General features: G+C 36.8%; 1 protein-coding gene across 1 annotated transcript in view; it reads left to right on the forward strand.

Moving 5' to 3' along the window:
- PIK3C3 (phosphatidylinositol 3-kinase catalytic subunit type 3) overlaps positions 1–24,214 on the forward strand; it is a 152,742-nt gene that overhangs the window by 76,836 nt on the left and 51,692 nt on the right. The window contains exons 13-19 of the mRNA XM_046025885.1: positions 2,087–2,154; positions 10,837–10,942; positions 12,657–12,773; positions 17,741–17,872; positions 20,044–20,172; positions 20,854–20,923; positions 22,959–23,023. Coding sequence (XP_045881841.1) covers positions 2,087–2,154; positions 10,837–10,942; positions 12,657–12,773; positions 17,741–17,872; positions 20,044–20,172; positions 20,854–20,923; positions 22,959–23,023 — 687 coding nt within the window. The remainder of the gene's footprint in view (positions 1–2,086; positions 2,155–10,836; positions 10,943–12,656; positions 12,774–17,740; positions 17,873–20,043; positions 20,173–20,853; positions 20,924–22,958; positions 23,024–24,214) is intronic.

Below are 24,214 nucleotides of genomic sequence, written 5' to 3' on the forward strand. Positions count from 1 at the left end.
AAATTAAAGATAAGATTCTTGCCACTTCTGAAAGCACTGGCAAATATGCTTTGTGATAATAACCTTTTATTACTTTAGTTTACTTTCTGAAATACCCCCACCACATAGAAAGTTCTAATCCATTGATCTCTACCCCTTTCTTTGTTCATCAGCCCCCTTCAGTATTTGCTTTCCTCTGAATATAGCTTTAATCCCATGGCTCAGCTTTATTATCATTCTTTTATAAGCACTTTCAGTTCCCCTGGTGAAATCTCAGCCCTTTGTAAGCCTAATAAATTACCTAATTGCTCTATGCCTGACTATTGCTGAAGGAAGCACATAGCCTAGCATGCTGGCATCACTGTAAATTCATGATTGTAGACATCAGGGGGATACTCAACACTGTGTGCCATCCTACATTTCTCTGGGTGGGTTGCTCTCCCTGCTCTGTAGTGACTCTGTCATACTTTTTCTGTTCTGTCCTTCATGCCCTGCTTCATACTAATGGAAACAAATAGAAGTCACTAGGTAAGAATGGTCTGTTTCCCATCACCAGGTGGGAACCTAATCCTTTTTCATTCTTTCCTTCTGTTTTCTTATACAGAAGAAATATAACTGTCCTCAAAGATATGCTCTCCTCTCCTGGTAGGAATATTCAAATAAAATTCAGAAACGTAACAAAACAAAAATTCTTCCTTGACACCACATTCTTTGAAATAGCACCTTATTTTCTTACTTCTCTTTAAATAAGATCAATCTTCTAAAAGGAGCTGTTTGTACATACTGATCCCCCCCCCCCCCGCCCCCGTCTTTAATCCACATCATTCCGGCCTTTTCCTCCCACTGTTGACTGAAAACTTACTTTGCTAAAGTAGGAAATGACTAATGTTTGCAATTATGTATACTCAGGTCCTGTTTGCAGTATTCAGCAGGGTAAATAGCTCCCTTCTTGAAGGACTCTTCTCATGGTTAAGAAGTTACTGTAAGGCCTGTGTTTTCCTCCCCAGCTCTCTGGCTGTGCCTTCTCAGTTTCCTTTATCAGCACTTTATTTGTGGCCTGACATCTTAATGTTCCTCAAGGTCCTCTTCTATTCTCAATTTATACTCTTGCCCAAGGCTGCACTGATAAACTCAAATTTATATGTCTCGCACATTTCTCTCATCTGAGTTCTAAATTCATATATCCAGAACCCTACTTGATCTCCATTGTATAACTGACAGGCATTTCAAAGTTAATATTTCAAAATACAACACTCCACACTCCAGCCTGTTCCTCAGTTGGAATTTTCCATCCATGACATAGCAAATCAGCCCAAATCTATTTATGGATTTAGCAAAATCCATAAATCTAGGAGTTGCTCTCAGTTCCTTTCTTTCCTTCCTTTAACATCAGCAAGTCTTATTAATTATACTTCCCAAATGTTTTAAAAATCTATTTCTCTCCTTCTCTGTTCCCCGGGTTCACTTTTGTAGACTCCTGTAATAGCCCTCTAACTGATCTCAGGCCTCTACTTCTCAGAGCTGCTGGAGTCGTTTTTATAAAATGGAAATCAGATCATCTCACTCTCCTGCTTAAGATCTTTTGTTCAGTATCCATTGCTTTGCAAACAAAATCCATACTTGATAGTGTGACCTTAAAGGTCTTGCACAATTGGGCTTTGCCTGTCTTTTTAGCTTCCTTTACTTTCATGTTCACCGTATTTTAGCTACAGTGGGCCTTTTAAAAATTTCTTGAACAGTCAAGTTTAGGGCCTCTGTCCATAGTGTCATTTTAGGTCTTGCCTAATATCACATTCCCATTGCTGCCTTTTGTGACCTCCCGATCTAAATTATTTCCATGAATTTCTTTGATTTCTCTCTTCCCCATTAAATGTTAAACTTCAGTAGGGCAAGTATCTCTTTGAACCATGGTGTCATTAGCCTCTCATATAGTGCCTAATTTAGAATAAATATTGGATGTAAGTATGAAGGGATAGATGGATGTGTAAAAATCTGATCTGTGACAAGAGATATTTAGATGAAAACTGATAGACAAATGTAGACTCTTTTCTTTTCCCCTTGTTAATAGCAGATGGTAATAAATATCCATTTCTTTTAATTCTTTCAGCAAGATCTCTGCACCTTCTTGATATCAAGAGCCTGCAAAAACTCAACACTGGCTAATTATTTATACTGGTATGTGAAATAACTTTCTTTTTTTATTTTCTGTACTGGTTAGGACGATTTTTTCCCATACTATAAACATAAAAGTAATTTAAAGTAAAGTATGAGAAGTCATCAAAACCGTGAAGGTAGTATTTATTTACATCAATCAGGCTATATTTCTTTACTACTGTGTTCGTGGAAATGCTTGTTAGCACTGTGGTTTCTCTTCCCTTTGATGAAGTTCTTTTTTTTTTTTTTCTTCCTTTCTTTTTTTTTTCATTTTATTTATTTTTTCAGTGTAACAGTATTCATTCTTTTTGCACAACACCCAGTGCTCCATGCAAAACGTGCCCTCCCCATTACCCACCACCTGTTCCCCCAACCTCCCACCCCTGACCCTTCAAAACCCTCAGGTTGTTTTTCAGAGTCCATAGTCTCTTATGGTTCGCCTCCCCTCCCCAATGTCCATAGCCCGCTCCCCCTCTCCCAATCCCACCTCCCCCCAGCAACCCCCAGTTTGTTTTGTGAGATTAAGAGTCATTTATGGTTTGTCTCCCTCCCAATCCCATCTTGTTTCATTTACTCTTCTCCTATCCCCCTACCCCCCCCATGTTGCTTCTCCATGTCCTCATATCAGGGAGATCATATGATAGTTGTCTTTCTCCGATTGACTTATTTCACTAAGCATGATACGCTCTAGTTCCATCCACGTCGTCGCAAATGGCATGATTTCATTTCTTTTGATGCCTGCATAGTATTCCATTGTGTATATATACCACATCTTCTTTATCCATTCATCTGTTGATGGACATCTAGGTTCTTTCCATAGTCTGGCTATTGTAGACATTGCTGCTATAAACATTCGGGTACACGTGCCCCTTCGGATCACTATGTTTGTATCTTTAGGGTAAATACCCAGTAGTGCAATTGCTGGGTCATAGGGTAGTTCTATTTTCAACATTTTGAGGAACCTCCATGCTGTTTTCCAGAGTGGTTGCACCAGCTTGCATTCCCACCAACAGTGGAGGAGGGTTCCCCTTTCTCTAACATCCTCGCCAGCATCTGTCATTTCCTGACTTGTTAATTTTAGCCATTCTGACTGGTGTGAGGTGATATCTCATTGTGGTTTTGATTTGTATTTCCCTGATGCCAAGTGACGTGGAGCACTTTTTCATGTGTCTGTTGGCCACCTTTGATGAAGTTCTTGAACCTAGGTGAGGTTCGGTGGGGTGAGGTCCGGAGCAGATGACCAAGAAAGAATTCTTGAGACATCTTTGGTGCAAAATGGTGGTTTATTAAAGAATGGGGACAGGACCCGTGGGCAGAAAGAGCTGCTGCCCCGTTATCCTGAGGAATGGCTGATTATATACACAGGAGTTGGGTAGGTGAGAACAAAGCGGGTGATGTTAGTCTCTAAGGAATTTTGGAAGCAAGGTCTCCAGGACCTTGAGGGGCTAGCTATTGTTCGGAGAAAGGTTATTTATTACTAGTAGTAAAAATCTTCTTGTGAGACCCTTTAGATGTATATCGGTGGGCCATATGCTTGGGAGTGATTCTCAACACTATCTTGGAGATCTAGAGATAAAGTCTCACATTTCTCCTATCAAGTGTCCTTGTTAGTGAGATTTGGGTTTAGAAGAAATTTAACTTTATTTAGGGCTTGAGAAACTGAGTTATTTGCCTCTGGAAATTGTGCTATTGATAAGGTAACTTCTTTGTTTGTAGATCTCTAGGACATTCATAAACCAAGGGAAGACTCCTGTCTTGCAGGATTGTGATCTCTGCAAGTTAACTATTTGTTTCTTGTTTATGGCAGTCAGGGGTGCGTCACACATATTACCGAGGGGAGTGGGTGGAGAGGGGGTGCAAGGTGCCAGCTTTTGCCTTGTCCTCAGCCAGCCTCCTGCTCCCTCATCACCTTCACTGACTTTCCAGGATCCAAGATAAAACTGAGTAAGGTAATAGGTTTTACAGTTTGATATCTATTTGCCTCTTATGCTATTTAAGTAGTGTAAGTATGATTCCTCACAATCCTTCAGGGGTGTGTGTTTTCATGTTGTTTACCACAGTATTAGAATCATGCAAAAATAGGAAGCTGGAATTTGAAGGTACTTCTCTCATGGATGAGGAAACTGAGGCAGAGGCATGATATAGGTGAACTTGGAATCTCAGCTAGAATTAGATCGTTTATTTAGCACTTTGCTCTTTTCAGAGTACTTTCAGTGACCTCTTCTCCCTTGTCCTCATGAAGTTAAATGGAGCAAGAAGAAATGTCTCTGTTTTACATGAGAAGGTTTCCTGAGTGAGGCGAAGGGAAGAGCAACTAAGACCATAGAAAGGCTGACTGACTTCCTGAGACACAATTAACATGAAGCCAGGCTCAGTTCCCTTTATCTGTCACAGAATATTTAAGGGTAAAGGACAAGTTAGCTTAAGCCACAATGAGCAATATTTTTGATTCAATAAGAGAAAGCACTAGGATTAAACACTAGACAAGAGAGCCTCCTCTAGTTTTGTAGAGCAAGCGAAGAGCTGAGCTAGCTGGTCAATCGAGCTGAGCCAGCTGGTCAATCGCTACCTGAAGCCTCTGTACATTTGGAAACATTTTTAAACTTATAACATACTTGATAGTGTTTAACTGTGGAAATTGTTTCTGTTCTAGAATACTGCCTGATTTACTGGATTTATTTAATAATAGAAATGAATAGATGGATACCCATTCTGAAAGCTCATTTGAGGCATTTTGCTTTTTCATGAAGAAATTAATCAAAGAACTGTCTTGTTTTAGACTGAGTTTTGGAAAACTGTCCTACTGGTCAAATCAAGTATTAATTTCATTCTCCCACTCTCCAAACATAACATTTTTCTGGATACTGCCCTTGGCCAAGAAATATGTAACTAAATCAGAGGGTTCTTTTAGCAAACACAGCTGTCTATTATGTACATACACAATAAATAATTGTTTAGTTTCAACCTTTATGGTTCCCTTTATAGTGAAGAAAACTGCTATCAACAGTCTTAACCAAATCTGTCATTTTGCAATCTGTAATTTTTTTTTCCTGTTGGTCCTGGTAATGGCATGAAAAATACCTCCTTATTTTTATTTTAGCAGTTTAATATAATATTCATAAAACTACATTTCTCTCACAATAAATGTCAGTCTGTCCTTGAAAAAGACCCACAGAATGTTTTGACCAGTTGTTAATCACTATTTTTACTTTGAAAAGTTTACTTGGCAATTCTCATAGTACCACATAGCTACTATTTCCTTTTAATGTAATTTCTTGCTTCCTAATGTTCTCCATATTCCAGTCTGAATTCTTAAGTGTATGTCTATTCACTGGTCTTATGGAATATTTACTCATAAACATTTAAGTAAATATTTAAAAGGAAATTTAAAAAAAATATAGCGCTCAGCATGTTGCCGAGTTTTGGGGTGAGCTTCTTAGTATTTTAAAATTAAGATTTTATATTTTTAAAAATCATTTTCTGAGAATTCCTTTATAGGTATTTTTATTTTCTTGCAATATTCATGAAAAAAGTTTTCTCTGGTTCAGAATTTATAGTCTAGAGTAGTCACTACTGTAGGAGCTCTGTGTGCATATACTGATTATGTGGTGTTTTAAAATTATGTATTTTTCAGATTTGACTGTTGAAGAGATTTCATTGTAAAATCTGAAATTAGTTGTGATAGAACCTTTGCTCTCTTATTTCAAGTAGGTAAGAGTTTTAAAACCATTCTGAAAGCAGCTAAACAGTAGGAAACCTATTAGATGAGCAATTTCCAGCAAGGCAACAGTTTCCATTCAGAAAGAGTGCTTTGTTTTCTCCATAGACAGTAAACAAAGTGCAGCTCCAACTCCCAGTCTTATAAGCATTCCATCAAACTTAGATTTGATTTGTGTTTTCCCGCTATATTTTTGATTCATTGAAGCAATAGCATGTGCTATGTCTGCTCCTTCTCTGAGGAGTAATTGCTTTTCCTGTATTTACAGTCTGCATATTACATATTCAGAAATACTCATGGGGAGAAAAAAACTATTGATGTGGGCTTCTGACATTGGTAGATACTGCTTTTGTGAGTGTCCGGTGAAAATATGGAAAATAATTTCAGTAGTTGGCTTAAAATGATCATTCGTTTCCTTTGAACATGGACAAAGTACTATAAAAATATTAATCAAGTGTAACAATTTAAAGGGCTCTCATTCTAAGAGTGTTCGTATTGTAACAAATGCATTAAAATAAAAATTTTAATTGATTGTGCTGTTTCCTTCTGAACCTTTGAATTTCCCTTTTCATTTGTTCCCTTTCCAGTGATTTAAATGGGATTCCTGCTATAGCTGAATCCTTAGGGGCCTATAGTTGTGCAGACAGTCCTTTTAAAATGAAGAGTGTCAACCTTTTAAGCCACAGAGGGGAGTTATAGTCTCCAATCTGTAAAGTGTTGGGCATCAGGATCTATAAATCGTTCCAGTTTTTTATTTTTATAGCTGTTCCAGTATGTTGAAATTGAAAGTAAACTTTGGATGCTTTGACATGTTTTTCTATAACTTTTAAGACCTTTCAAGGTAATAAAGGTTATTTACCCCACAAAATGGAATTGCCAGGAAGCAGGTAGCCCACTGTAGTCATCTTACAATGGGTACCTGGACAATTCTGTCTCATTTCTACTTGAAGATGATAGGTTTCAAGGGAATATCTTAGAGTGCTTTGTAGAATCTACTTCCTGCTGTGAACTGAGAATTCAGAAATGATTCAAATCTAGGTCTTTTAGTCTTGTTCTAAATTTGTCCTTCATATTTGGAGATGACATTGTCATTTGTATTTTTAGATGGACTTTTCTTTATGCAGCAGAACTTTGGCTTGGAAGATTTTTTGACTTTTATCATGAGCATCAGTATAGACCCTTAGTCATAGGAAATAGCTGTGACCATTGTGTTAACTTCATGGTCAGTCAGGGAGACCTGAACAAAAGCGGTGGAGCCTGTATGTTCTGGTCATCTCTATTACCCATTTAGAACTGAATTTCTGTGTAAACACAGAAAAGGACAATATGCTAAGGTAATGGAGATAGTCAAGGACTTTAAAGGATGGAAAGGTCTGAATAGGATTTGAATAGGACTGTATATCGACAGTTTCATTGTTTAGAATCACTATCTATTTAACATTCCTAGGTGGTATCCTGAAATGACCAAACGTTCTGGAATACCGCAACTAGGAAATAAGAGTTTCTCTTGACTGTTCTTAGCTTATTCATCTAGAATAGAGCTGTCTGATGAAACTTTCTGCAGTGATGGAAATTATCCATAATGCTGTACATATGGCTACTAAGTGCCTAAAATATAGAGTGTGTGATTAAAAACTGAATTTTTAATTTTAATTTAATTTTAATTTAATTATTTCTTTAATTCTTTTTTTTTTTTTTGGTTTTTATTTATTTATTTGACAGACAGAGATCACAAGTAGGCAGAGAGGCAGGCAGAGAGAGAGGAAGGGAAGCAGACTCCCCGCTGAGTGGAGAGCCTGACGTGGAGCTCGATCCCAGGACCCTGAAACCATGACCTGAGCTGAAGGCAGAGGCTTTAACCCCTGAGCCACCCAGGTGCCCCTATTTCTTTTTTTTTTTTAAGTGTTTTTTTATTTATTTGAACAGATGGAGATCACAAGTAGGCAGAGAGGCAGGCAGAGAGAGAAGTGGGGAAGCAGGCTCCCATCTGAGCAGAGAGCCCCATGCAGGGCTTGATCCCAGGACCCAAAAGGAAGAGGCTTTAACCCACTGAGCCACCCAAGTGCCCCTAATTAATATTATTTTAAATAGTCATATGTTCCTTCCTTCCTTGCTTCCTACCTTCCTCCCTCCTTCCATCCATACTTCCTTCCTCCTTTCCTTCCCTTCAGAGAGTGGGGAGAACGGGAGAGAGAGAATCTTAAGCAGGTTCCATTCCCAGTGCGGAGCCTGATGCAGGGCTTGATCTTACAACCCTGAGATCATGATATGAGCCGAAATCAAGAGCTGGATGCTTAACTAGCTGAGCCACCCAGGTGCCCCTCTAGAATGCTTTCTTGATTCAAGATTCAAGAATGCCTTCTTGAAATTTTGGCTTAGAACTCCTGTTGGGAACCTGATATGATAGAAATAGTGTCATGGTTCACTTCTTCATTCTACTTTACAGAGAATTCTAGGCTATACAACTCTAGGGCTTTAAATAGCTGCTAGTATCATGGTAAACCTTTGTACTAGGAAGTCAAGAGAGGAAGGCTTTTACTTTCATGGGCCCTTAAAATATTTCTGTGTATAAGACTGTTATGGGTATGTCAGGGGCTATTGAAAAATTTTAAGATGTGGCCTGTGGCATCAGTTTCTTTATAACATATGAGGGGAACTAAGAGTTAAACACGTGAAACAGTTTGGTAACTTTAACACAAGTTGTCTGCTAGGCTTCTTCTAGGAAATCAGAGAAGGAGGGACTTGTCAGGGTCTGTGGAGACTTCCTAGAAGAGATAAAATGTCTCCTGTACTTGAAGGGTGAGTAGGAGATGGGAAGGTATTTCTGAACATCACTGCAACCTGAGCAAAAGTACCAATTGGATGCATATACTAGGAGTGGTTAGGGGCCTGACCTGACTGCAGTGTGTGCATAAACTGAGCATAGTGGAAGTTTGAATCCGATGCTGGGGCCACAAAATCTATGTTAAACTGGTAGATAAGAGAATCATTGGTGTTAATAGAGGTGGGACATTATGAAGATAGTTTAAAGAAAAAAAAAATTAAGGATGATTTTATTAAACAGTAACAGGTTTCTTGTTACTGTTGGAGAGGCCAGGTGATAGGTTATCTGCTGGTTGATTCCCGATGGGACTGGCTAGTAGTACAGAACCATGATAATAGAAATTTTATAGGGAAGAAAAAGTCAACACAGTCTGGTGACTAATTGAGTATAGATGTTTGAAGCAAGGGAATGGGAGCTAGGATTGGCTTTACATGCATGGACCACAATTGAAACACAAAGTACCAGTGTTGATTTTGGGTAGAGCTTATGTTCTCTGGTCTGGGTACTGCCTCACCTCTCTTTTTTTTGTATTCAGGTGATTTAAACATTTATGTTTCCTACCTGATTTTTGAGAAAACTTGAGTTTGCAAACCCTGCTACAGTAGGATTCCCAGTTCAAATGACTGGAATGTTGGTAGATTCAATAGAGATTGAAAACTAATTCATGTAATGTGTAAGTTCAGTATTACACAGGTTCAGGTAAAAATGACAGTGTCTTGGAAAAGGAGTATGCTGCTTGAAAATTAGGATGGCTGAATGTAAGAGGACATGCGAAGAAATGCGAAGTCAGACTTTTGGTATGATTAAAGGGATATATATTCATATTTGAGAATTATCAGCATTGAGATAATGGCTAGATCTATGAGATTTGAGTCATTCATTCATTCATTCAGCAATAGCCTGTTAAGTGTTATGAGCCAGGCCTGAAAGTGCTGAGGGTATAGTGTAAACAAGGCAGGTAAGCTTTCTGCTCTTAATGAACATCACCTTCTACTGGCGCACTATACTTTTTCCCAGAAATAATATAAAAGAAAATAATTAAGTGGCTGTGACTTGAGATTTGAAAAGCATTATCGGATTAGGGAGTTGAAAAGTTTCATGTGATTTTTAAAGATAAAACAGGGTGAGGGTAAGCTTAGGAAGACAGAAAGGGTTCTAACCCAGGAGCCCCAAAGTTCTGGGCTCTGATTTCAGGTCTACAGTCAACTAATTATTGTGCTGTGGCCAAGACACAACTCCTCTTAAGTTTCACTATTGATGAAATAAGCAAGTTGGTCTAGATAGATCTGTGTTTTTCAAACTGCATGTCGTGATCCACTGAAATCAATTTACAGGCTCACAGTCTAGTATTTGTTATTTAAAGAAAAATGAAATAGAAAAGAGTAGCAAAGATTAACATAGAATATTGTCTTCTGAAGCTTTTTTGTTTTGGGGCATCTTTGTGCACACATGTGGCTGTGTGTCCTGAGTTGTGATATAAAATATGTTTGTTAGTATGGCTTGATGCTATCAGAACAGTTAGAGAACATTGGCCTCTATGATCTAATTCAAATCCTTGGCTATAAGATTTGGTATTTGTAGAAGCAGTCCAGGTTTAAGAATATATTTAAAATTTCTTTAACCCTCTAAAACGACAATTTTATGATACACAAATGGGAGATTATATATGGATTTTTGAGAAATGGGGAGATTGGATGGGAAAAATAAATTTAAAATTGTATTCATTTTGCAGAGGTATATTAATGAGAAATAGTTTCAGAGAAGTTCTCAGAATAAGAGAGCTGTACAGAAGGACTACATAGATTTTGAAAATATTGTTACTTGGTAGATATGTGAGCTTAGATGATTTCTGAATATGGTAATGCTGTATGTACCTCATAATGTATTAGGAGAAAATGCTTCTTTTGATCCCAAACTTTTTAGAGACTCTAGGATATTATACAAATTAAGGCATTATTATTATTAATTTACCTTTTATAAATGATTGTATGTGTGCCCTAATTTTCACTTTTAAAAGAGTGATGAAAAATATGTTTCATTACTTCCATTTATTTATTTTTGCAAATGTGAACTAGCCTGATTGAGTGGAAAAGTAGAAATATTTACAAAATGAATCTGACTCTTATTTCACCTTTTATGAATGACTTAACATATTTTTAAGGTATGTGATTGTGGAATGTGAAGATCAAGACACTCAGCAAAGAGACCCGAAGACCCATGAGATGTACTTGAATGTAATGAGACGATTCAGCCAGGCATTGTTGAAGGTAACCATTTTGTATGGGGGTTGGTAAAAACACTGGGCATGGGCCAGATCTGGCCTGTTGCATGTTTTGGTATGTCCCATGAGCTAAGAGTGGTTTTTATGTTTTAAATGGTTAAAAAGAAGAAGAAGAATATCTTGTGACGTAAGAAAGTTATATGAAAGTCAAGTATCAGTATTCCTACATAAAATTTTACTGGAACATGGTCACATTCATTTGTTTTCATATATTTATGGCCACTTATGTACTGCAGTACTGGTTGAGTAATTGAAATGGAAACTGTATGGCCAACAAGACCTAAAGTATTTATTCCTTGGCCCTTTATAGGAAGTTTGTTGACCTCTTATTTAATGAAATAAACCTATATATGGAACAAATTCCAAAGCTTTGCTCTTTTATTTCTTCCCTCTCATTTTGTTTATCAAGACTAGGTACATTTTCAGAAATCTGACAGTGCTCATATTGCAGGTACTTACTACGTAACATATTTTGCTTCTTTTTTTTTTTTTTTTAAAGATTTTATTTATTTATTTGACAGATAGAGATCACAAGTAGGGAGAGAGGCAGGCAGAGAGAGAGAGAGGAGGAAGCAGGCTCCCTGCCAAGCAGAGAGCCCGATGCGGGGCTCGATCCCAGGACCCTGGGATCATGACCTGAGCGAAAGGCAGAGGCTTTAACCCACTGAGCCACCCAGGCGCCCCCATATTTTGCTTCTTAAACAGTTTTTAGAATCTATGTAAAACCATTTTTTCCTCTTTGGTGTTGTGATTCTTAAAGTGCTGTGGCATAGTTCAGCCAGCAGAGGGTGCATGGGCAGCGAGGACCCTCACAGCACTGATCTGTGATTTGCTACAGAAATAATTAACTTCATAGCATCTTTTATCTGCAACTGCAGATAAACATGTTTCATGTTTTTACTACTTTAAATCTCATCTTATTGAAATCTTGGAGGATAAACTTTTCTATAGTTCTCAGAACTTCTCTGCATTCACCTATTGGCAGATAAAGTAGTTGGTCTTCTCTTCTAACCTCAGTTCTGCATTTACAGTTTTTGTTATCCTGTGAAGAAATTTCATTTTCTCTGAGCTTAAATTTCCTCACCTTTGAAATGAGGATGATAACAGTTGCCTAGCCACCCTTATCCGTGTAATTGGGAAGATTAAGTGAGAAAGTGTATTTTATAATATTTTATGAACTGGGAATTCACTGCATAAGACTTTATGGCATTTAATTTTTATGACTTATATTTTACTAAGCAAGCATGCATTATGGTGCTATTTGAGAATGTTTTTCTTTTTTTTTTTCTTCCCCAGTAAATTTTTTAGTTCCTTGAAGATGATATTGTTTCTGCCATACGCCTAGTGCATTTCTGAAGACATCATAGGCTTCCAGATATTTATTGAGTGAATGAGTGAATGCATTTTGGGAACAAATTCTCTTATCACATGGTTGTATGTGAAAAAAAAGTGCTGTTTTTGATAGATCAGTATTTGCTGAAGGCTCAGATAGTTTTCAACTGTGGAAGAGTTGGCAGTGTTTAAATAAGCCAGCAGCTTTCTCATTATCTCTGAATCAAGATAATTAATCTTTTTCAATTTCACTTTGTATTGAAGTTTGTAGCTATTAGAAGAATAAATAAAGATCACCCATGCTATTAAAGAAACCCTGATCATTATGCTACACAGAACTAATTTTCCTTTCCTTTGAATCCCTTTAGGGTGATAAGTCTGTCAGAGTTATGCGTTCTTTGCTGGCTGCACAGCAGACGTTTGTAGATCGGTTGGTGCATCTAATGAAGGCAGTGCAACGTGAAAGCGGAAATCGTAAGAAAAAGGTAAACCTGTGGGCTTTGCTTTTTGTTTATTACTAATGTTTCAGTATCATAAAATACTGAGTTTTGGTACTGTCTCTCTGGGTTGATATATTTTATGAAATTCTTATGTAATTATAGCAATAGGGAGACTTACAAGCACTGATTACGTACAGGATCCTGTTTTATGAATTTGTGTGTGTGCATATATGTATATTGATTTAGTCCTCACAACAACTCTGTAAGTTAGATGCTATTATCTCAATTATAAAAAAAAGTGGGAAAGAGGTTAAGTAATATTTTGAAAATTCTTTATGTAAATTCAGTTTAGTGAACATATACTTATATGTATTATTAGTTTCAGAGTTAGAATTTAGTAATTCATCAGTTGCATGTAACACCCAATGTTTATTACATCAGGTGCCCTTCTTAATGCCCATCACCGAGTTACCCTTTCCCCTGACCCACCTTCCCTCCAGCAACCCTCAGTTTGTTTCCTAGAGTTCAGTGTCTCTTATGGTTTGCCTCCCTCTCTATTTCCAACTTATCTTTCCTTCCCTTCCCTGTGTTCCTCTGTTTTGATTCTTAAATTCCACATATGAGTGAAATCATATGGTATTTGTCTTTCTCTGATTGACTTATTTTGCTGAGCCCAGTAACCTCTAGTTTCATCCACGTTGCAGATGGCAAGATTCATTCTTTTTGATAACTTTGTGTGTGTGTGTGTGTGTGTGTGTGTGTGTGTGTGTGTGTACACACATATACCATATCTTCTTTACCCGTTCATCTGTTTATGGACATCTGGGCTCTTTCCATATTTTGGCTATTGTGGACATTGCTGCTATAAACATTGGGATGCTTGTGCCCCTTCAAATCGCTGTATTTGTATCCTTTAGATAAATACCTAGTACTGCAGTTGTTAGGTCATAGGGTAGCTCTACTTTTAAGGTTTTTGAGGAACCTCCATACTGTTTTCCAGAGTGGCTGCACCATTTTGCATTCTCACCAACAGTTTATGAGGGTTCAATGGGTTAAGTAATTTGTCCAGCGTCCTCAGCTAGTAAGTATTACAGTTGGGGTTTGGTCCCAGGCATTCTAAGTCCGTATTATTAATCTATAATGCTTTATTGGGTCTCATTTTAAAATTTTAGCATCTTAGTATATAATGTGTTTGATGTGGAAAGAACCTCAGATCATGGAGACTGGAATTACTCTGAGAGAATGAAGGTCCAATGTGACTTGCCCAGGGTGGCACAATTAATTGTTAGTAACAGCACTGGATTTGCTTCTGTTCTAATGGCTAGGACATGGATCTTTCTCTCAAATAAGGCTTCTGCTTGCTGAGTGTCTGTTCTTCGTATGTCATTTTCCCTCATCATTAGCCCAAATGGTATAAAGAATTCACTTGATATCTTCTCTTAACTAATCCAGCCATAGGCAGATCTTTCTTGGTGACCTCTGTGAAAGAGCACAACACATTTTACTGTTCTTCTCCAGACTTGTGAGAGGAAAGTGGAGAGAAAAAAAAGTGAAAAATGGAGTCAGAAGTTCAAAGGCAGGGGATCAGGTCTAAAGAGAAATACTACTAGATGTATGTGCAAAAAATAATGTTCACAAAGTTAAGAAGGAGAAAATAGGCTGAAGAGAAACACATTTTTATTGAGATGACTTTTTTTGTCATTGCTGTGAAAAAAATCAGAAACCATGGTTAAATAACTAAATCCCTACTGCTATTCATTCTGGAGCCCCCTTCCCCACAGATGCCTGTGTGAGGAAGCAGTGTGATCCCACACACCCACCTGCAGCAGTGCGGTCCCTGCGACTGTCAGTCTGGGCATGTGTTTAAACCAGTTTGTGTTGTGTGGCATGCTCTTCTATTGGTCACTCACATGAATCTGGCTACACCTCAGTTTTAGCTGCATACTCATTTAAGGTATCACTTAAAGCTTCCCCAAATAAATTTTGCTTCTGCCACACATCCTATTTTAAACCAGACAGTCCTAAATATAGTCTCAATCTTTGGGCTAAAGATCGTTTCAGATTTTTTTTTTTTTATGATGTGTTAAAAGACAATTTTGTTAATGTAAATTAACTAGAAACAAGCCCTGGCACCATGGAGAAATGCCAAGATGGCTGTCTAGTACTATTATTTGTGTTATTACTAGTAACGATGAATTCACTACTGCTAAGAATTTGAAATTACATGTAGCACTTTTCCATCCCCCCATTTCCGTAATGAGTTTGGGAGAAATATGTCATTGTGAATGCGGCAGCATTAGATATATAGGAACGTTATATGTGAGTTATTAGTAATATGGGTAAAACAAATGATAAAATTTTTGCAATACTATTTTCCTGTGTTGACCTCTAGTTTAGGAAGAATTCTGTTGAAAGATGTCTCTGAGTCTATATATTGGAGTTCAATAAAAATGCATTTCCATCAATACTTTCTAAAAATTTAATTAGGGTGCCTAGGTGACTCAGTAAGTTAAGTGTCTGCCTTTGGCTCAGATTATGATCTCAGGGTCTTGGGATTGAGTCTGCTTGTACCTCTCCCTCTTCCCCTTCCCCCCGCTCATGGGCATGAGCTCTCTCTTTCTCTCAAATAAATTAATAAAATCTTTTAAAAAATTTTAGTTAAAGCTTTCATTTTAAATGTTAAATATTCTCTTTTCACTTTTTGATTCTTTAGGTGACAATCATGTATTTGTTTGTAAAAATGTATTGCATGCCTAATGCATCCAAATACTTCTTCAGATTCTGGTGATACAGCAGTGAATATAAAAATTCTGTTCTTGGGGCGCCTGGGTGGCTCAGTGGGTTAAGCCTCTGCCTTCGGCTCTGGTCAGGATCTCAGGGTCTTGGGATCGAGTCCCGCGTCAGGCTCTCTGCCCGGTGAGGAGCCTGCTCACCCCCGCCCGCCCCGCCTGCCTCTCTGCCTACTTGTAATCTCTCTGTCAAATAAATAAATAAAATCTTTTTAAAAATTCTGTTCTTATGGAGCTTTGGAGGAGAAATTAAATAGAATAAGTGAGTGAAATATAGAGTAGATACTGTTGTATACTCTGGAGAAGAATAAAGCAGAAACAGGAAGCAGGAAGTGCTGGGTTTGAGTAGAAAGGCAGTGTTTTACCTCTCAGTAGCGTGATCAGGAAGTTGACATTTGAACAAAGACCTGAGGTAGGTGAGGGAGCAAGCCATAGGCATATCTAGAGAAGACTATTCCAGCCAGAGGAATAGCAAGGACAGAAGCCTGATGTGAGTTGTTTGCATGTGTGTTGTGTGCATGACATATTTGTGAACTTGGAGGAAGCCCAGTGTATGTGGAGTGGAGGGAGAATGGGCAGGGGGTGAGTAGTAGGAGAGGAGGACTGAGGACAGAGATAAGAGGGAATTGGAGTATATATCCTCGTAAGCCATTATGAGGACTTTAACTTAAATACTGAGTTCACATAGAAGCTTTGCTGGGTTTGGAAGAAGAGAGTGACGTGACCAGACTTTGGTTTTAGCAGCAAAAAAACCGACTCTAGTTGTTTTTTTATTTTTATTATTTTTTAAATTATTACTTTATTTACTTATTTATTTGAGAGATAGACAGTGAGAGAGAGCATGAGTGAGGAGAAGCAGACTCCCTGTGGAGTTGGGAGCCCGATGCAGGACTCTATCCCAGGACTCCGGGATCATGATCTGAGCTGAAGGTAGTCGCTTAACACAGGCGCCCTCTAGTTGTTTTTGATAAGAGACTATAAGAGGCAAAGTTGAAGAAGAAGAGCCATCAGGAGGCTACTGCAGTAGTCAAGCTGAGAAGTGAGGGCAGCTTGGAGCCCAGGGCTTATAGCAGTGGGCGTAGTGAGAAGTGGCTGGATTTCTCACCCTTCTTTGATCTGTTTTCTGGTTATTTTATTGTTTATTAGTATATCAATTAGAAATTGGTCATGATAGGATAACTTGAAATTCAGGTTAATTGACATTACTTCATATTTGTATATCTGATCATACGTTGGGTTAGGGAGTAGATTTACTAATTTTTATAATGGCTGTGTAGAAGTTTGTACCGGTTTTCAGTTGACCTTAACTCGGACTTTCTGCATTCAGAGGGAGAATTGGAATATTACTGGAGGTGAAGAATCTGACTTTCTGTCTTAGTGGTCCCGGGAACATGATTTTTCTGAACTTCCACCTTACTAGTTGCAGAGTTTGCTCCTTTGACACCGCATCCTCTCAGTAGCTTTACAGTTGAAGTGCTCTATGTTGCTAGGATCGGCAGGTCAGGTTTTCCCCTTTAAAGAACAAACACATCTGTTAAAAGAATGCAAGACTCTCGAAGCTTTCAAGTGGATTTGAAATTGACTGGAAGGACTTGATCTATGCAATATAGATGCTGCTACATGACAAAGCCATGTGACTTGAAATTTTCAGTTTCTGAATTCTTGACTCAGTATGCATGTGAGCTGAAGAAAATAAATGATAATATTCTTAGGAAAAGTTTGATCAGACAGATCCAATGAACAGTAAAATGTAGGGTTCAAGTTCCTCCAAGTGAATTGTTTACTTTTTAAACCTGAAATATGCCCTGGGGCAACATACTGAAATTCTTGCTTAATATTTCATCATATAAAATTAAGCTTCAAATGAAATGAGTTTCTCTTTGTGGCTTCACACATCCTTTGAAAACAGAAATGGAGTTTTAAAATCTGGCATGAGTGTATTCCTTATTCTCATCTGTAGCAAGAGAAATGTATTGCCCAACCTTGTGTAAATCTAGCTCTTCACAGTCAAGTCGCTCCCCTTGAAGTGTACCACTGCTCTTGTCAGGCAGATTCCGAGTGTGAGTTCTTGTCTCTTAGGGGTGCACTGTCTGCTTTGTGTTACTTTTATGGTACTTTGGAGACATTTTAAGTTAATAGGAGTAGTCTTTATGTCTTTATCATGTGTTTATAAACTTCTTTTTCATTTTAACGTAATCAGTTCTTTCTGATTTGTTCTCTTAGAATGAGAGACTACAGGCATTGCTTGGAGACAATGAAAAGATGAACTTGTCAGATGTGGAACTTATCCCATTGCCTTTAGAACCTCAGGTGAAAATTAGAGGAATAATCCCAGAAACAGCTACATTATTTAAGGTAATTATGATGGATCTCTAATATATATGATTGGAACCTAATTCTGTAAAGCAAAAACAGAGGTACTCCCTTCAAAAATGATTACAATGCAGATAATATCTGTAATTTTGTTTGATATAGTAAGTGCTAGATAAAAAAATTACCTTTTTTTAATCATTGTGTTTTGATTTCCCTGTAGATACTTTTATACAAAATGTGTCAAATATTTTTTTTTATCTGTGGGTTGTTTTTAATCTTTAATTCTTTGAATGTTTTATTAGACCCACACTACTTTTTCAATATAAGCTTTTAAAAAAAAACTTAAAATTGCAAAACTTATATTGCCTATTCAGTTCATAATTTCATATGGTTATAGTCTCGGTTAACCTTTTTAACATTTCTTGCTCTGATATTTATTCCTGTGACTTAAATTTTTTTCTTGTGTTTTCAAGTAGTAATTCTCTTTAGTCCTTGATAGCGTGCCAGACTTCTTTTGGTTGGCCACAACTTGGTTATTTAGAAAAAGCTGATGGTAGCCACTTTCTCCAGTTGGGCCAAAGTCCTGGGTGAGCATCATTATCTGTGAAGCATCGTTTTCTGTAGGGCATCATAAAGAAAGGTCTCTGAGACATGGTGTTTTATGCTTTGTGATTCTAGTGGTGGAAGGGTATATGTTGTGCTGGAATATTACTTTGTACCAGAAATGAAAGAGCTCATAGGACAACTACTTACACATATAAAAAGGGATGTGACTATAGTAAGAAGTAGTTTGGATTTTTTTTTCAAGCATGTGTTTAAAGGCAACCTGTGACATCCCAGCTCACACAACTGAAACATGTTTTTAAAGTAGCACTGAACCTTTTTGCATGTTATAGACTCTGATAGTTTCTATTCTTTTAAGAATTATTCTGGTGTATTACATTTTAAATATAACTTGCAACTTGTTTACTTGGTTTTAAAACTCATTCATGGATTATAACCTGCAATTTGAAAAGCACTGGAGCAGGAGATAAAATGCAAATATTTCTTAGCTTGTGCTTAGAACCCACCGGAAGCTGAGATTTTAAAAGCTACATACAGACATGTTACAACTGGTATACATGTGTACAACTGGTATTCCTTTGGACTGGAACTCTCAAACAACACCAGCTTCTAATATTCTCATTCCCTGAGGAATAATCAAGAGCAGTAAATCAAAAAGGTAGTTTTATACCATTTTTTGGAAACAAGATGAGGAAAAATATTTAAGACAGAATAGGAGTTGTAAGAGTGTGGTATAGGAGTATACATTTGCCACTATTGTTAGGTGGATTCTGGACCCATTTTCTTCTTAAGTGTGTAGTATTATAGTTACGTCTTAAATGCACAAAGTGGATGTTCAGTAAACTATCATGAGACATATTTTTGATCCTGATTGCCAGTCTTTCTGTTTGTTTTTCTTACAATCCTTAAAGTATGTAAGCATTCTTAAAAATTCTGGGTTAGAGTTTAGGATTAATGGTTCCAGGTCATTTACTACATAACTCTGTCATAGTAATTCTTAATCATTTTTGGTTCAGAAATGCTTTTTTTTTTTTTTTTTTTTGGTTCAGAAATGCTTTTGAGGTAATTTACAAAATACATTTTTTGCTTGGGGTGATAAAAGGATGCTCTAAATTGAAGATAATTTAAAATTCAGAGTTTTAATCCAAAAGAGGTTGTAATTTCTAAACATAAATTCACTGAAGCATTTTTTTGACACCTTTTACCCCATCATTTTATAGGAAAGTTTTCAAGCATACAGCAAAGAGTAAAGAATTACACAGTGAACAACTGTTTGACTTTTCTTAACATTTTACTGTATTTGCTGTCACATGTCTTAGGAACTGTGCAGAGGAAAAGTTATCTTTATTTTACAAGTGAGGAGACAGGTTAAAGAACACGTGAGAGATCACCCAGCTAATATCTGGTGGAGCTTGGATTTCTGTCACTGACAGAGCTCTTGTTCTTTATGCCGGGTAATCTTCTGTTTGGTAGCTTGCTCATTGTTTTCTCCAAGGTATCTAATTACATCTTGCTGCCAGCCCATCTTGTTTCTTTAGGTTCTGGTAGCTTACTTGTTTACCTTACAGGTCACCATTTCCTCCTGTGTGTAGTAAATCTTCGTGCATTAATTTATATCCAAATTTGAAAACAATATTTTTTATTTCCAGAGTGCTCTTATGCCTGCACAGTTATTCTTTAAGACGGAAGATGGAGGCAAATACCCAGTTATATTTAAACATGGGGATGATTTACGGCAAGATCAACTTATTCTTCAAATCATTTCACTCATGGACAAGGTGACTATATAACCTTATGTTGGCAGGGAACATTTTTTAATTTTGGAAAACTGTGGTTTAGTGTATACACTGTGTATGGACTCAGAAGTATTTTTAACATTCAGGTACAATCCTAGGAAGCTCAGCAGTTTCTTCTTGACCTTGAACAAATGTAGTTGTTTTTGTATACTGCAGAGTGTCTTGTGATGAGTATTAAATGAAATTGTATGCATTTCTTTTTATTAAAACTTTCTTCTCAGCTAAGTTCTTTCGGTGTCTTGGTTAGTAATTCCATTCCTCTTGCTAGATCTTTTTGTTCTTTACTTTTTCTTTTTATTCTTTAAATTGCATCCCTTCCCATCTTTAAAAGGAACATATTTGCCCTCATTTTCTTTTTTGTGAGTTCTGAAATACTTAGTGACTAGAGAGAACTGCTTAAATGAGTTCGAGGAACCCTACTGTTCATTGAAATCTATCAACAGTGATTTAGAATAAGATAAAAAAAATTTGGCATACCATCAAGTAAGTGCTCAATAAGTTTATTTCGATGATTGAAGTAAAATTAACTGATTAATTTAGTTAAATTTCAATTTAGATTTATCGCCTAAATCTCTTACATTAAGCTATTACAATACTTCCCTACAAAACTTTTTTAGAACAGTCTTTATATTTGGTTAACATATTTTATCTTTTGATCAAAAGCTGCTACGGAAAGAAAATCTGGATTTGAAGTTAACACCCTACAAGGTATTAGCCACCAGTACAAAACATGGTAAGTTTATGTTACACCATGGTTTTTTATTTCAGCATCCAATGAGGCTGCTTTTCCTCTTTTAATTGAAAGTTAAGAACATTAGAGATTGAATTCATTTGTAGCACTGAAGACTGATTGTGCCTCTTTCCTTTTCTCCCTTGCTTCCTCTTAAAAACATTAAACAGTGTATCTGTAAGGAGAAATTAACACCTTTGTACTGTATTTATTTGCCTTCAAAACCAGTTACAATTCACAGTAGTTTCTTACATAGTAATTTTTGTCCTGAATCATCATTTGAGAGTTACTATGATGCAAAGTGGCTTTGTATTGTGCTCTGCTTTAAAAAAACCACTTGGCAAATGATGTTGCCTTACTAACTAGTTTTTTAAATAGAGATCTATGGCATCTAAGTCTTTCTAGGATGGAATAACCTCTGGAAATTTGATAGATGATTCCTTAGGAATGCTGACCTAAAACCCATTGTAAATTCCCTAGTCTTGTTACTCTCAGAGCTTCTACCTTAGGTACCTGGGAACAACAAAAGTATCTATTTTAGTTTTCCTACTCTTCCCCTGGCCACCCTCAAATCTATTTGGTGGGATAATTCCTCTTCTCATTTTTCTCTCAGAATGATCTTGTTAGGTGCCTGGGTGGCTCAGTTGGTTAAGCATCTGCCTTTGGCTCAGGTCATGATCCTGGAGTCCCAGGATCGAATTCCACATCGGGCTCCCTGCTCAATAGGGAGTCTGCTTCTCCTGCTGACCTCTCTCCTCTCATGCTCTCTCTCCCTGTCAAATAAATTTTAAAAGAATTTTTAAAAAAAGAATGATCTTGTTTAAAGTGTACTTATGTTCTTTGACTACCCTGCATGAGTTGATTTATTCACTTCCTTTTGCTCTTTGGACAAACACAAAAGCCTTAGCTTGGTTCACAAGTTCTGGCTTGCTGTGACATGCTCCTGTGCCTGTTTCTCAAGCCTCTCTTTTGCCAGTCTTCCCCTTGCTTCCCAGGCATTAGCCACATGGGCCACCTTCCATTTTCTCAAACACACCATGCTCTTTTCAGCCTTAGAGTTTTCATGTATGATTTGGTCATCATCTTTAGCATCCATTCCTCCACAGCTTTATCTCTTAACTTTCATTATCCTTCAAAACATGGCCCAAATGTCTGATGCCCTCTGATCTCTGTGGTGATTTATGTCTCCCTACACTTTCTCTTTCATAGAACCCTTTTCTTCATAGTATTTATCCCAGTAAGACTTGCAGGCTTGTACAGTCTATAAGGGCAGGGTCAAAGCTATGCTTTTTACGTGGCCAATTATTTACTATATGGGAGAAAGACAATAAATATCTTTCAAGTGAATTAATGCAGATTATTCCCTGTTTGTAATCCAGCAATGAATGAGACTTTCTTACTCTAAAGGAGTATACAGTAGTTTCCTTCATTCATCTTTGATATTTTCATAGATTTGTTGTTTTATACTACTGTTGTGGTCTCTAGACTTACTACACTTAGCTTTTCTCCTTCTTGTTCTCCCATGTAATGTCCTCTTCCCTTTCTTTTTGGTACTATAAGGGTTTTATACTTTCTTCTTCTATCATTTCTAGGAAATGTTAGAAAATGAAATATTAGATTAAAAAAGCCAATAAACATAATTCAGTTTTAGGCTTAGGCAATTGATATTACATAACTTAAGATTTCTTAAAGTGATTTTAAATTAAGAATATTTTTAATTGGTATATGTTACAAAAGTACAGAAAGAAGAAATTTTTGTGCCCAATTTAGGAAGCTTAGCTATTATTTTCTCTTCCTTGTATACAGTAATGGAAACTGGCCTGGAGAAACATACAGATAAATCAGCTTAATTGAAAGAAAAGTTTTCTTACAGTTCCTGTGACTTAAATGCCAGTCTAAGTATATTGTTTAGAGACCTCTTTAAGTTGTTCAAGTAGGTAGTGTATGCATTTGAAAATGAGGGTTATTCTTAGTAGAACCATTATTTTTATTGCTTAATCAATATTGTGCTTAATTCAATGCATATATTTCTGTGCAGGCTTCATGCAGTTTATCCAGTCAGTTCCTGTTGCTGAAGTTCTTGATACAGAAGGAAGCATTCAGGTACAGAATAATTTTAAATGAGTTATATAATTCATGAATATATTACTGTTCTAAAAATTGCAATCTTTATAAAAAATAAATATAGTTAAAAATTAATGTTTCCTTTTATCACCCTTTTCCCCTCACATTGTTTTCCTTTCCTTGGACATAAACAGTGCTAAAAGGTGGAAATTCTTTCATGTTAGTACATACAGATGCTCAATTCCTTCAACGGTGCCTGGCATGTGATAGGGAAGCAGGAATTAATTAGATAAAAAATATGTTAGTTTATGGTTATATTCCCAATTATGGAAATTCTATAATTTTTTTAATCCTAAATGAACATTTGATTATTTTCAATTTTTGTTGTTATTCAGCTCCTACGTGGTTTGAACATTTGTTTTTAAGACACTGTCTTCAATCATAAGAGACTCTTAATCTCACAAAATAAATTGGGGGTTGCTGGGGGGAGAGGTGGTATGGAGAGGGTAGTTGAGTTATGGACATTGGGGAGGGTATGTGATATGGTGAGTGCTATGAATTGTGTAAACCTGACAATTCACAGACATGTACCCATGGGGCAAATAATACATTATATGTTAATAAAAATAATTAATAAAAAAATAAATAAAATTTAAAAAAAGACCTTCCACCCTCATTGCTGTCCTTTAATGTAAGAAAAGGTAAGCAGTTTCTAGAATCATGACATGTGTGTCTTTGAAATTTTTTACACTTTAAATGCGCGGATTACTTCTTACATATGTCAATAATTTATTTTGGTTGTTTTTAAAATTCGATTTTTCTTTTTTCCAGTGGGAAAAAAGTATGTAATTTACACAGAAAACCTGATATACTTGAGATGAAAGATAATATGAGAAGGACTTGACAGAATATTTGCTACAGTGTGTTTTTGTCTTTCTTAGTTTAACATGTCACAGTAATTCAGTATGGAGTTTAGATTTGCAGAAAAGCATTACTCTGATTTCTTGGCAAAGCAAGTGGTTATTCTGTTCTTTGGTTTAGGGAACAGTCACATGCAGTGGTTAAAAGCTCAGGCTTACTGGAGTCCTTAAGGTTTCCCAAATATATAGTAAATAGTGAAAGTTTTACTTCTTCCTTACCAATTCAGATGCCTTTTATTTCTTTTTGTTGAATAACTGCCATGGCTAGGCCTCCCAGTACTATTTGAATGAGGGTGGTGACAGTGGATGC

This window comes from Meles meles, chromosome 12 (genome assembly GCF_922984935.1).
Source record: "Meles meles chromosome 12, mMelMel3.1 paternal haplotype, whole genome shotgun sequence".
In the NCBI taxonomy this organism is placed as follows: Eukaryota; Metazoa; Chordata; class Mammalia; order Carnivora; family Mustelidae; genus Meles; species Meles meles.